Here is a 15076-nt window from a genome sequence, read left to right as displayed (position 1 = left end):
AAGGAATTAAATTTTGAGCTCATAATATTAAGCTTACTGGTAGGATGTCTATTATGTTGCAGAATCTGTCTATTCTTGTTTCCTTATATAATAAGAATGTTACTTTGATGCGTTGGTGTAAACCTTGTGCACGTTATATTAGAAATAATATTGATGGTTGCTGGAAGTTGAATGGTGCTAGTGTTTGAGGAGTGTGTAGAGACTCCATGCGATCAATTCTTTGTTGGTTCTCAGCTAAGGTTGTTCATGTTTCTCCTCTAGTTTCTAAAGTTGATGTCATGGTTTTCGGTCATCAGGTGGCTCAGAAATTTGGGTGGGAACTTATTATTTTTTAAACTAACTCTATAATCTTATGGAAGTATTGTAGATTTCAGGTTGAACATCATTGGGCTACAAAGAACATCATTGTGTTAATTTGCAGATGAAGTGAATTACTGATTTGCCCAAGAATTTACTAATCAAATGGACTCATACTAAGAGAGAAGGAAATATGGTAGCTCATTGGGCTACAAAGCTTCGATTAAATCTGAATTCAAGTATGATTTCCAAAGATATTCCTGTTGTTTTGATTCATTTTGCTATATTAGATATTTCTAAAGTTGTTTGTTTTGTGTCATTTCTGTGTTGTTTTGGTGTGCGAGATGTATTTTTTCTTTTTTTGGAAAGATGCCCTTATTTTTCTTTTATTTTTTAGTGTTTGTAGGGTGTGTGTGTTTGGACCTCTTTCCCGGTTTTGTACTTCTGTTTTTTTTGGAATAAAATGAGAGCCGATTAAGGCTCTTTTGCCAAAAAAAAAAAGAATTGGATGAATCTAACGAATTCCTTTTAATATAAAAACAGATTTAATATCTTTAAATAATATGAAAATGTAGATCAAAATAATCCTAACATATATTACAGAATTCTTTTGAACTAAAAATTTTTAAATTTACTTGAATTTTTAAATGCTATAAAAATTCTATGAATACTAATTTATTCAATAAATATATGTGCATAGATTTAAGAAGGAGCCCCGGTCATCCCTAGGTGTGTCAAATATTCGATTATCACACCCTACACGGAGAGATTCAAATCAATGACCTTAGGGGACTTACGATCTTTAGAGAACTGCCCATGGAACGCGCATACGCATATATATATATATATATATATATATTATATATATATATATCTTATTTTAAATTTGAAAATTGTAAAATAAATATACAAATTTAAATATTATATTATTGTAATTTATGTCAATTCTTGATATATTTTTGTTTATCTTTTTTTTTTTCTAGTCTAAATGACTCTTTTCATATTAACAGATATCAAGCCTTCCATAATCCTCTGCCTTGTTTTTCCAACCTCCGCTCTCACATGACATTGCCCCATCTCCGCCCAGATTGCCGTACTTCTACTATTTATGAATATTGTAGTCTTCTTTATATTCTAATAATTCGTTTGTTAAAAAAAGAAAATCCCATATGCATGTGATTACTAAAAATTAGTATTAACATTGAAGGTTTGAGTAATCAAACATCAGTGTCTCATGCCTTTCCATCATATGAGAAACCATTGTTTACATTTACACCAGCATATGAGAGCTTGGGAGCATTTTCGTACATACCCCCCAGTTCTTATGTATTTACTTATCTAACACGCAAACATAACTTTTGTACATCTATACCACCAAAATCTTTCATATCCCATCTAAAAAGTCATTATGGTAGAGGGGACTTACGCCAAAGGTGCCTTCCAACAGGGCATGATTGTGTGTGTGTGTGTGTGTGTGTGTGTGTGTGTGTGTGTGTGTGTGTGTGTGTGTGTGTGTGTGTGTGTGTGTGTGTGTGAAGAATAGAATCTTACGCATGTAAATCTTCTTTTTTTTTTTTTTAAGTGGGCGTCATCTTTTTCTTGATATTGGAAAGATTCTACAACTTAAGGAGAAGGATAAAAAAATGAAAAATATCTGCAACCAAAATTATTCATCTCATTTATTGTATGTTCACATAATGAAGTTATATACAACAAAGAAGTGAAACGAAAACAAAGAAACGCCGAATGCAAGCAATTCATTTACAAATGTTTTTGCAAATTAAAATGCCAAAAATTCATACCAAAACAAAATATCATGAATCAAAAGTAAGAACCCTATACATATAATATTCACACATGCAGGCAGCAGCAGCATAATTCTATCACTATCCCCAACCTCGAACAATTCCTTCTAGATTTCTCATTTCCATCAAGTTCTTAAATTTTGTCAGACATTTGTGTTCCTGGAACATATGAAGTCTCTATCTGTTTCAAAACAATCTTAACTTAACTTTTTTGGATATAACTGAGCTGAACTAATGAGAAACTGAATGTTGTTTATAGAAAAGGATTAGAACTTCCTTCAGAAGCATTCCAAGAGGAAGGAAGATGAGGAGATAGATTATATATCTCTGGTGATTGCACAGCAGTAGGTCGAGCCCATGGTGCCACATAATCATTGTAGACAGTATAGCTTTCGTTTGACATGAGGGGTTGGGGATAGCTAAGAAAGTGTTCCCAACCAAGAGAATAAGAGAATGGATTTTGACTCTGGGTCAATGAAGGCGGCGGCAATGGAGGTCTTTGAGAAGCTTGGTTTGGTGATAAAGTGAGACTAAGGAGGTCAATCATGTTTTCCTCTTTATTGGAAGTACTAACCGGGGCTGGTGAATCAAATAGGACAAGTGCATTGTCTGCTACAGATGTAAGATCTTCTGCAGAATTTATAGTATTTAGTTCATTACTTCTGTGTGAAACCTCTTGAACACCAGCTGATTTGGAGATGGAATTCCTGCAAAGATAGAAAAATTGTTAGTTTAGTCAATGGAATGTATCTGTAAAGTGAGTATGACCTGTGTGGAAGTTGACAAAAAACAAACCTTTTAACTAAAGCAAAAAAGCCATCTTCTTCTTCTTTTTCGTTGTCTAATTGATTACTTGTTGGTGGAGTGGGAAGAGGAAGACTCAGAAATGGTGGAGTGGGAGGAGGAAGACTCAGCAATGGTGGAGTGGGAGCTGTTTCTGGTGGAGAAGATGATCTGGAAACTAGAGAATGGTGCTTTGAAAGAAGGGTTTGTAAACTGTCATTCAATCTGAGAGCTTCAACCAACAGCCTATCATTCCTGCCAATTCGTAACAAAATGAATAAATAATGATTACAAAATAGTTAACAAATTAATTTGTTTTTAAAGAAGAGTTTTATGAGCCTACAGTCCCCATAACTTCTTAAAGGAGAAGATGGAAAGAGAGACTGAGGAGAAGAACCCTTGGTGAAAAAAATTCATAAAATCTGGCTGATAAAACACAATTAAGAAAGGGAAACTTCATGTTCTTATTGGATTGAAAGGCCTAATTGAAATATGTATGAACTTGAGAAAAAGAGGTGAGATTTCAAGAAAAAAGTGAAGAGAACTTGGTATAAAAAAGAAAAGAATAAGTAGTTCTTATCCAGTAAGATTTATATGATACAAAACATCTGCTAAATCTAGCATTGTATCATTACTCTTTTAAAAAATTATAAGGGATATTTGTATAGGACTCCCGTTATCCAAAATTTTGATATAAAAGGGTAATAGTTTTAAAACATTGGTGTTTTAGGATAACTCAGGGGTATGATTTTCTAATCAAATTAATATGATGTACATTTTATTTGCATGCAAAGCAGAGTTGAGAATATATAGATCATAAGTTTCTAATCAATCTAGTTCGTCATTTTCTTAAATAATCTCTAAGCCTAATTGTATTCCAAAATTTCAACAAGAATTTGGAAACAAATAAAATAAAGGAGAAAGCTTTTCTGGCCACTATCAAATTTTTGACATATCACTTTTTTTACCAAAGCGAAGTGCACTAAGCTAAGAAATATCATTTTATGACAAAAAAAAGGTTGATTAAGAATAAAAATCCCAAAATAAAGAAAAAGTACCCTAAACAATCAGACAATCTCGCATGTAAAGCACTCCAAGGAATCACTCTCCAACTTATACTCACCATATTAAAATCGAGGATAGATAAATTTTATTGAAGCGAAAGAATCAAATTGTATACCTCAGATCACATGATCTAACTTAGAAGATAAATTGGCAAAAGTTCAACTCAATTTGTTCAGTAAAAATTTCAAAATTCCAATTGCAGTAGGAGCTACTCTCCATTCAAAATAACAATTGAAAAAGCTAAATATTCCATTACTTTAAACTTCATATCCCATAAAAGTAGGAATCATAAGTACCATATAATCTACATGGCTTAACAAGAACTTAGTGAAAGATAGGTGATCCTACTTATCAATTTTGTAAACCATTTCATCCACAAACTTCCAAAATAATAAATTTAATTTCCAAAATAACACTTTCTTAGGGCTTGTTTGGGATTACTTTTAATTTTTTGCTTTGTTCTAAAAAAACATATTTACTTAAGGGTATATTTTGCATGCTTTTTTTTCATTTTCAAAACAAATTAACTTGTTTTTAAAACACTCAAGACACCTAATAGCAATTTTGAGTGTTTTTAAAAACAGCTAAGTATATTATAATATATTAAATATGTTTTATTTCAAATAAAAATATATACAAAATAAAATGAAAATAAAAAACAAAAAATGAAAATAAAAATTGATCTCAAACAACCTCTTAATTTTTCAGAACAAAGGACAGGCATTGACATGCTATAGAAAAGCACCCAAATTAGAGAAATAAAAACTTCCTCATGATATTCATGCTAATAAACAAATTTTGCATTTTCCTTAATTATATGGTTTGAGATTCACATGCTATAGATTATCTTATTTTATAAACAATCACAATTGACCCTAACTTGTATTAAAAAAAATTATTGAAGATATATTTGTTGGGTAAATATAATATTACTTTTTAAAGATACTTACTTGGTTGAATTAATAAGCTGCACAAGCTTCTTCTGATTGATCTCACACTTTTTAACAAGATCTGTGATAACTTCATCCTTGATGGCCTGAGAGGCAATGAAATATATTTTTTTATTATGCACCCTAATTCTCATAAATACTAAGCTCTCGAACGCACAATCATTATAAAATCACAGACCTTATCATCATTTGGGTTCATAACCTCCAATATATTGTTGAATAAATCCATAACACTTTGGATATTGTTCAAATCCGATAAACTGAAGATACAATTATGATTGAAAAATCATGTAGAGATAATGAAAAGAGTAAAAGAAAAACAAAGACAAAATTTTGTGGAAAACATGATGGGATTGGGGTTTCAGGGAATAAACAAAATATATAACCTGAAATGACCTGTTTCAGATCTAACTTGATGAAGTCTTCCAATACTGTTGGTAGAAATTTTGTAGTTTTTTTGAGGTTGAGTAGTCATTGGATCAGTAAGAGTAAGGATCATATCTGTATTTTTGGATTGCTCTGGGAATTGGACTCCAGATCTCTGCATAGAAAATGTACAACTATCAGAAAGGATGAATCTGCTAACTTGTTATTTAGTAACTTTATTAGTCCTTACTTGGATATCAACTTTGCAATCTTAGATTATAAGTTTGAATTAATTGTGCATGCATGCACATATGTGAAAGATAAGAAGATGCATGGTGCATGTATACATAAATTGATATGTTTATTTCTATATACGTTTAGGGTGTGTATGCTTGCACGTTGAAGGTATGAGAGTTCATGCAAAATATTCGTATGACTATTTTTTTGTACATCCATAATCATAAGAGTGCATATGCAAATGTATGTGTTTGTTTGTAATATTTTGTCAATATTGGGTCCTTATTCGTACTTATTTCTCTATGCATGTGTGACAATTTACATGTGTTTATATGGTTCAATTTATCTACGTGTGTGTATCTCTAATTGGGTGTATGTGAGTCTACCCAATTTCTATGTGAATAAAATAAAGCATTTCTATTACTCTTGGTATTAATGTAGAAGGAAAAGATTGCACAATTTATTTGAAAATTCAATAAGCAAAAAAAAAGCCATTTTGTTTCTAAAATTTATTAGTGCAAAGTTATTAAAAAAACATATTATGAAAAAGTTTTGTGTAAAACATGTCATTGTTACTTAGAAATATACCTAAAATTGAATAGGATTTAGTAGGAGTAAGAAGAATGACTTCGAAAAGTTAGCGTCAACATTCTTGAGGAATGTTAAATCGATAAATTTGGCGATATTATGATGAATGGACAATATGGATAACATACCCTTTAGATAAAACCACTAAGGAAAGAGAGAAAAAAGAGAGAAGGGGTGAATGGTGGAGAGTCAAAGAATGAGGCTAAGCTCGTATCATTATTCTTAGTCTCTTTATTGTAAATCTCATGATAATACTATTTGTATATGTGAAACCTATTTATATATGAAGTGATATCCTGTTTGAATACATAGATGGAAAAATTATAAAAATAAATAATGATATGCAGTACCAAGACGTATCTTACGACCCATGCAAAAGTTTACTGCCTTCTGCGGCTTAAATGATATTGTAATGCCCAAGTAATTGCATGTTCGGACAAGTTAATGAGGCAAGATGTGAGAAATGTTGGCATTGAATTAGCTATGCGTCAAGAACTGGTTGTTGGACGAGTACTTAGTCCCGCCTTAAGTTGACCTACCAAGTGATTTTGGGAAGTTGTCATGGGCTTTAAGCAGATTGATCAGGTGCTAGTTTCACGCCTATTGAGATAGTGCCTATATGAATCTAATTTGAAATGATGTGTGGACTGACCTTGTGAGTTAATGGGTATGACCCGACCAATCATAAATTAGGCTACAAACAAACTTGGCGGGTTAGCAGATCTGACTTAACTTATAAGGTATTTGGGGGGGTGTATTATGGATAAGATGTTATGCATGGTCATCTGTGAAAGAAAATTTATAGCAAAATCAATTACAAGTCTTGTAGTTCCATTCATAAATTGCATTGAGCTTTGATTTATAGTACTTCGAACATTCATTTAATGTCAAGAAAAAGGAAGATGTATATAAAGTTTTTTTCCTGCTAATTAGAGTAATTTTCAGGCTTAACATCCTTAGAAAATTGTACTGTTAGAAAGAAGGTAAATACACTAGAAAGAACACATTTAAAATGATTTACATGACAACAAAAATAAACATGTTTTTTTGTTTACAATTATGTTTTACTTATTTTGAAGGATTAATTGTTCTTCATATTATCGTTAATTTCTCTTTGGAAACATGCCATAATTCAATAAAAATAACTCTAGCTCTAATTAAAATAAATACTATTAGTTTAAGGCTTGATTTTATAATCACATACCTTAAGTTCAACATATGTGTTGTAGAATTGTGGATACCTTCCATTCGGTCCACGAAATGTTTCTTGCCAAGATTCCAGAAGTATCAAAATTTTTTCTCTTACTTCCATATTTTTCTGTGAAATACATCATAATTTAAGTAAAAAAAAATTATCAAGTGGAGAAATAAATTACATAATAACAAAAACCAAGCATATGTGGCTATAGCAGGTGAATTTCATTATCACAATGATATCATGAGCTATACTTGGTATGTAATATAATGTAAAAAACTTGTATATGCCTGTGATAACAAACAAATCAGTGATGATTTAATTTAAGGATAATTAATGCATCAATATCTGTAAGAAGCAATACATCTTGCTTCTTTCCATCTTTGTAAATTAATTATATTTTTTGACTGTGATAGACTATTTTTATAATGAAGATAAGATATAAGGAAAAATTGTTCATATAACAAAGCAATTATGACACTGTTTCAAGTCTTTATCCAAAAACTACAAAGCCTTTTAGCACTTAAATAATAACATTGCAGATGAATGAACATTTGATACTAGTTGGAATACCAAATATTAAACATAAATTCATTCATAATGTTCTCCAATATTTGCTTCATAAGAAAAGCTTTGTAGAGTGCAAAAAAAAACAATAATTACCAGGATTAGTCACAAAAAAAATCCCAACAGAAGCACTATTAAAAAATTGAGAAACAGAGCAAACTTACTGATTTTCTAACAATCTTAACCATCTCTGACAAGATTCCACGGTCAACAACTTGAAAATGCACAAAATCATCACAGTTCTTTATCATTGTTTCCAAAAGCTGCAAAAGTTGACAAAATGTTAGTGGAGAAAGATGGAAAGCCTGTTCGCCGATATAGCTCTTTCATGGTTTTGTTACATACCGTTAAAGCAAGAAATTGAACCTTTGAGTTCTTATTTTGTAGCCTCATCCTCACAGCCTTAACAAAGGATTTTGCCTTCCTGACACGATTAAACATTCCAAATATTAAAACAGCCACAAGTACATTTTTATGAAATTGAGACCAGGCAAAAAATTTATCAATGTTACAATAGGAAAGAAATATGACTAACATGCTGGAGAAACTAGGGTTTAGTCCTTAAATTTTGTATGAGGTTTCATAAACTCCTATGTGGGCCTTCCTTTAGATGTAAGTCCCATTTATATAGAAAGCGATAAAGTAGACTATCTCCCTACTCCATATACTGGAGAGGTATATGTATGTATGTGTGTGTGTATTAAAAAGGAATGACCAGAGGCTATTATACGAGCCCCGACCAACCCGAATGCACCTAATAATTCAAGTATCACCCTCCCACCAGGGGGGGATCGAACCCCAAACCAGAGGGGACTTACAATTGACAATATATATATATATATATATATCCCTTCATAACAAGCTTTCAATCCATGGCACCCAACTATTTTGAGGCAAACATGATTTTGGCGAAACTCATCCAATAAAGTCTCAACTTCCTAGAGTTCTTATGACCTCACAAATCTCCATTTCATAAGTGATTTGTGGCAAATGATTACTCTTAAAGTGGTAAACAACAACACAAAGGGAGACAATTGTTCATGCTTTTAGGTGACCATAAATTTCATCCACAAACTTTCTTAGGATTATTCTAGTCAGTTAAACTATAAAAAATTTGATTCATTAAGTTTATTAAATTTGTAGAATGAAGATCAACAAGATGATATATTCAATTTTTCAACTGGAGAAATTGTCACCTACTATTTGTTCTCGTCTAATCGATCCCAATCAAATTGACCGAGCTAGCAAAGCGACAAGAATTTGGTTTTCCATTGTTAATGAAAAAAATAATATAATAATATAATATAGATAAGGACTAAAAGGACCTTGTAAAAAATTTTAAATACACCATAAAGTTGCTTTTTAGAGCATTTTCAACTCTTACGTTGTAGAGGATTGCAGAGCACTGAACAACACTAAAAGTTATCATAGACCATTGTTTATCCTCTGAGGATTGTTCCAACTTCTCTACATCACAACCATGACCTTCTTGAGCTCCTCACGTGTGGTTTTAAAATGTATTGTCTACACTTCTAGAAGGACTATACTAACCACCTTAGTCACCTACATGACCCAGTAGTATTACCTCATCTCGTGCTTCCCAATCACGATTTTTCCACCTTCAAAAGAAATGACAACTTTGACTGCCTTCAATCAAATTCAAATCATGTCTACATTTTCTTATGATCCTTGCTCGCTGCCATTAGCTCCTTCCTTGTACACGTCCACAAGGAAGATAATTCTAAGCGTCCTCAATGACCCTCATGTGCCTTCTCACTCATGGCTTTCAACACATCTTGTCTATAGCTCAAAGAGAAGAAATGATAAATGCATCCCCCACTACCATCCAATATCATGTCATTCTCTCCCTATAGATCATGCTACCTTCACATTTATGAGAAAGACTAACCCAGCCATCCCCAATGGTTTTTATGACCTTTCAATTTCTTTGTCCATCCACTTTATGTTTATTATTTTCACATCTAGGAAGACCATCCTAGTCATCTTCATTGGCTTCTCTGACCATTTAACAATGTCTTATCTATTGTCTCATAGTCATGCCACCTTCACCCCCATGAGGACAACCTTTAATCGCCTTTTTAAGCTTAATTCAACATTCTATTGCTTTCAAGTCATATGAAATTTCTTCTCACGATATAGGATTGTTCACAATACTCAATTTTGTTACGTCGCAAATATTGAGGCTTCTAAAAAGAGCACTTTCGCCTTGTACTTATGTATTCTTTGAGTTTGAGGATAGGCCTCCTTTGTAACTTGTATATATTACACGCACAAGATGTCTAAATCAGGCTTTGGCACTATGATTTTTTCTTTAGATTTTTAAAGCAAGAAATTGTCACTTCTTATATTTATTTTATTTTCTTATTGTGTATGAGCAGTCTTTTGTAGCTAAGATAATGATGCAAGCGTCAAAAGAGGTACAGGATTGTGTCTCGGCATGCAGGCGCAGGAGTCTTCTGCGCTCCAAACATCTTCACCGAATCGGTCCAGACTTGGGAGAATCGATCGGTTTGGCACCTCCTTTCGACAGAGAAACCCAATCCTAGTTATTTGGGGTTTATATATTTTCTTTTCATGTTTTAGGTTTTAAGTTTTTGTGTGCTTTCTGTCGAGACAACCATCGATGTTTCAAATTTTCCCTTCGAGGGTTATATCCAAAGGTAGTGTTGCTCCGGCTGTATCACGCTCTTGAGATGATGACTGTATCCAAAGGTTGAGTGATGCTCAGACTGTATCTTGCGCCCAAGGTGATGATTTATCCTTCCTCCATAGCTCCCTGCAACTCCAAATCATTCTTCACTGCTGCAACCGCCCTAAACATCAATTATTGCTATTGTTCCCTGCAGTTCCCCCATTTCCAGCCACCTCCCTCCCTTACAAACCTTGCTGCACCGAGCACAACCACCTCTACCCATCCACAACCTTCCCATGCCACCTCTACTCATCGCTCCCTGTTGTTTCCCTGCTGTTGAGCAATCCGACGTCATTGACGCAACCCTGTTACTCCTTCCCTTACTATTCTAACATTGTCTATCTGTCCGACATCACTGTCGCAGCTCTTCAGTTCCTCCGCTTTGTTGTTTTACGACTCTTCCAGCCACCCCCAATCTCTACGGCACCTCATCCACCCCATATAAATCTTACTTGTTGTAACAACCACCCTCCAAAACCCCTTCCAACCCACCTACCTGGCCTCCACCACCCATGGATAGATCTCTAGTTGAGTTTGTGTGTCAAGTTTGCTGTTACTTCCTATTTCGGTGTATTGGTTGTAATTTTCTCCTTGCTTTCATTAATAATATCTTACTTTCCGTTGTTGTTTAGGTTAACTCCAATATCAGACGATCAAGCTCTCAAACTCTACTAACTCAAAACTTTTTTTCATTGAGCATGACTTCAGGAGATACAAGCAATGTTCTCATGATTATGGTGACCAAAAAAACAAAGAATTCTAATCAAGCTTAAATATATTTTATGTTTTCTAAGGAGCACAGGGAGAAAGAACTAAAGTTTAGTGATTCTTGGTATGGAAAGCTTTAAATTTTCATTTCTAAGTTCGAAGATAAAATAAAAGAACTACCTAGTTTTCATAGTCACAGAATACGTATTCCAATTAAATGGTTCCTTGACTACGACAACCAAAATCAGATTGTTCATCAGCCATTTTAAGTCAATCAGCAGACAATTAAAAAAGAAACGACCAAAGATTACTCAATAACTTACTGGAAAACAATTTATACCTTCTTTTTAACAAATCATCACCATTTCTTGATTTTCTCTGCCTTGCTGCGTTCATCTTTCTTTCTATCCAAACCATAAGAAATAAATCTTTCTTTGTAATTTCTTTTGAACTTAATCTAAATTCAAATCCAGGCAAGCTAAAATCTCCCACATAATTCAAATATTAGAGCAGCACACGCAAGACAATAAGGGGAAGAAAACCGTTAATACAACAGAGAAACAAAGCGCAGACGACTAATTTTAGCAATTTTTACGCTATAACAGCCAAAATCCACAACCATAGAGCGCAGTCAAAAAGAAAAAAAGGGGGGTACAAATCATCAGTTATTTTCGACTGAAATACCCAATTAAGCATTAAAAATTTGGATTTCCAATCAAATTAAAGCGATTCCAATTTCCAACCAAAAACAAATACGCACCATGGATCCGCATTAATGGAGCTGCAGATATCCATGTTCATCATCCAATCCGGACTTAGCAGGAGTCGGCTCGTCGCCTTCTCCACTCGCCCTATCGCCGAAGATGGCGTCGAAAAGATCGACTGCAACGAAGGCACCATCTCTTCTTCACTGACAGTCGAAGAACAAAGAAAGGAAGAATGACGACGAGGATGAAGGATAAGCAGAAGAAGTTTGAGAGAGATAATCCTGAAAGCTTAGGGTTTCCTCTTCAAGTCTGAATGAAGCTAACGCGATGGGTTCTGCCTTCATAAGCTCTCGTCTTCTTCGAGGATATTTACAGTCAATTATATGTTATTAAAAATATTTCTGCCGTGTTAATTTCAGACGTATTTTCTTTTCCTTAACCGTGTTTATCATCTTGACTCGGGTTTAATTTGGTATTTTTAGTGAACCGGTTGACCGCGGACCGGAGTTGGGTTTCAATTTGAATAAATAAACTTCAACGGTCTCCTGCGTACGCTGCTGATTGTACGCTAGCTGGGTGATTTTGACAGTTTATCGGTTCTTTCGACACGTTTGTGAAGTTTGTGGCAAATTATTGTTAACCCTGATACCTTATTTTATAAAATATTATGTTGGCGTTGAAATTGCAGTCATTTGCCTATTGTGATGATTGAAGGGAGTGTATTTTACGTGGCGGCATTTACGTGCATAACCCATTTCTTTTATGTATCTTATACCTGAACTTTGATTTTACAATAATGCCATTGAGGCTTGCTAGAGAATTCAGGATAATGGAGTAATGAATTATCATCTTAACAATGCACGAGAGTTTAACACACACACAAATAAAAAAAGACATCATCAGTAGAGTAACTTTTTTAAGTGAAAAATCAAGAAAGGGAAAAAAATCATCAGACCTGACTCAGTTACAACAATCTATTATGAATTGTTGATTACACATATAGACATTTGTCTCACAGATAGAGAAAGACTACATAATTCCTTAAGATATAATGTTTGTTGTACAATGTTCTGGAGTTGTTGCAATTGAGAACAATTACTAGAACCAATACACTGTCTTTGAGGCGCGTCGCTACACGAGCATACTAGGTGACGCAATGCTCCGCTTGGTGTTTTGATGTTCTGCAACGCACACCGGGATTCAACATCGCACTTTGTGACTTCTTCGCAAGGGATTTCGTTGCCAAGAGTGAGTGGCGACCAATGGTGGTCAACAAGGCCAGCGAGCGGTGGTCGATGGTGATCAACAGCTGTAGAAGTTAGAGGAGTTCATCGGATCTTTGGTGCACAAATGATGATGGGTTTCAGCTCATTCTTCAAGCTTAGGTCTTCCTATAGCTCAAGGTCTAGGTCCCATTTCAAGAGGGGATAGGGATCTATTTATAGAGCCTAAGTTGCAAATAAAGAAAGAATCCATACGACTTTTATCGATAGCCTTAGGAGTTTCCCTCAATTAGATGATATTATGTAAACATTTAGGTGTCTTAATGATGTTAGAATTGAGTAACCTTGAGCTCATTGGATTCATCTTCTAGAGATGCTCGATTTGAATATAACATGTCAGTTTTGGAATCAATTTGACCTTCCAATTATGCTCTAAAAGCTTCAAAAAGTGGTTTAACCACTTCATTTGGGCTTGATTTTACTTTGATTGGACCAATTTTGGTGCCATTGATTCTGTCTCATTAAGCTAATCAGTTTGAATATAAGTTTGTTGAAACTAAAGTCCCGGATGATTTTTAATCAAAGTGAACATTTCTTGCTAAAAAAATTACCTCAAAATTTGTGTAATGCATATAGATTTGTGTCGAATGATGAAAATTTGTTGATAACGTATCATTTGCCCCAAATTTTTGGGCAAGGCCAACTTTGTCATCCAAAAATATAAAGATTTGAGTTTTCTTTTTCTCCTTTTTTGTTTCTTATATAGAGAACAAACTTTTGGGCGCGTACGCGCGAGCGCGCCCACACACACACACATAACAAAATGTTTGCTCAGTTGGCAAGAGGAGACGTTTCCTCTTCACATGGTCCGTGTTTGAATCCCACCACACCCATTAATTTAACATTTGTTGGCAATCAGGTTGGGTCGTCGGCGGAATCCGACTCATTATTCTTGATTGTGGGCAGGTTGGGACCAAGTCGGGCAAGTGGGCTGAGGCGAAGGCCCCGCACGATGGTTTGGTCATGGTATTGTGAGTATGCGGGCCCTAATGTAAAACAAGCTTATCAGCCATGTCAGCTTTGACCACATTTTCTTATCATAAAGGCCTTGCATGAACATCACCCCTTGATCCAACTCAACAAAATTGGTCAAAAATTGAATCTGCCTTTTTTTTGGTCTCGTGTGGTCACGTCAGGCTTTGGCTTGACCATGCCCAAAAGTTCCTCGACGTGGTCACGCCTAGCCAGGGAGTGACAACGCCTGAAACTTCCACATTCTAGCCATGCTAGACATGGGCATGACCACGCCTACATATAGTGGAGTGGCCACTCTGTGTGGAGAAAATATTACATCCGGAGTCCCGACATATCTTTGCTTACAGACTCAAGTAATATGCCGCCATGTGTGCTATATCGGTCCACTTCCACTTAAAAAAATATTAAAGTAGAAAAGCAGAGGTTATTGGACTGGAATCATGGATGTTATTGGAGTGGAACCGTAGATGTTATTGGGGGGTTATTGAAGCATTAACTCCAATAACGCCACAATAACCCCCAATAACCTCTACGGTTGTTGACCTCATTTTTGGTTGAGGTCTAGAAAACTTCTTTAGTAGCCTAGGTCTAGCTATAAGACTTTCCTATTGACTAGTCTTAGAAAATTAGAAGAGGTACCCCACCATTAGAAATTCAAAACTCTTCTTTTTTTACTCAGCTTGAAATTCCACATATTGATCTTAACCTCTAGCATTTAGTAGGTAAGATCATTATAAGAGAATTCAAGAAGAGTCCCTATAGGATTACTTGGCTTTAGGATCGACCCTGGGTGTTGACTTGGAACTAGGGTACACCATATCTTCACAATACATTAAT

The 15076-nt window shown here is 34.5% G+C and overlaps 1 protein-coding gene across 2 annotated transcripts; it reads right to left on the bottom strand.

The window, feature by feature from the left end:
- Positions 1–1972: 1972 nt before the first annotated feature.
- On the bottom strand, positions 1973–12328 carry LOC110035937 (target of Myb protein 1-like). 2 transcript variants are annotated; one of them, XM_020740274.1, is made up of 9 exons: positions 12035–12328; positions 8199–8277; positions 8018–8116; positions 7296–7409; positions 5287–5441; positions 5079–5160; positions 4901–4986; positions 2898–3140; positions 1977–2809 (listed from the first exon to the last, which is right to left on the bottom strand). In XM_020740274.1, the coding sequence occupies exons 1-9, from the start codon at positions 12172–12174 to the stop codon at positions 2356–2358; spliced, it is 1452 nt and encodes a 483-aa protein (XP_020595933.1). In that variant the 5' UTR covers positions 12175–12328; the 3' UTR covers positions 1977–2355. The 2 variants fall into 2 exon arrangements, with proteins under 2 accessions (XP_020595935.1, XP_020595933.1); XM_020740276.1 differs by lacking the exons at positions 4901–4986; positions 5079–5160 and having other exon boundaries at positions 1973–2809.
- Between the last annotated feature and the right edge of the window lie 2748 nt (positions 12329–15076).

This window comes from Phalaenopsis equestris, unplaced genomic scaffold (genome assembly GCF_001263595.1).
Source record: "Phalaenopsis equestris unplaced genomic scaffold, ASM126359v1 Scaffold200800, whole genome shotgun sequence".
Classification (NCBI taxonomy): domain Eukaryota; kingdom Viridiplantae; phylum Streptophyta; class Magnoliopsida; order Asparagales; family Orchidaceae; genus Phalaenopsis; species Phalaenopsis equestris.
This window is presented reverse-complemented; position numbering and strand designations above follow the sequence as displayed.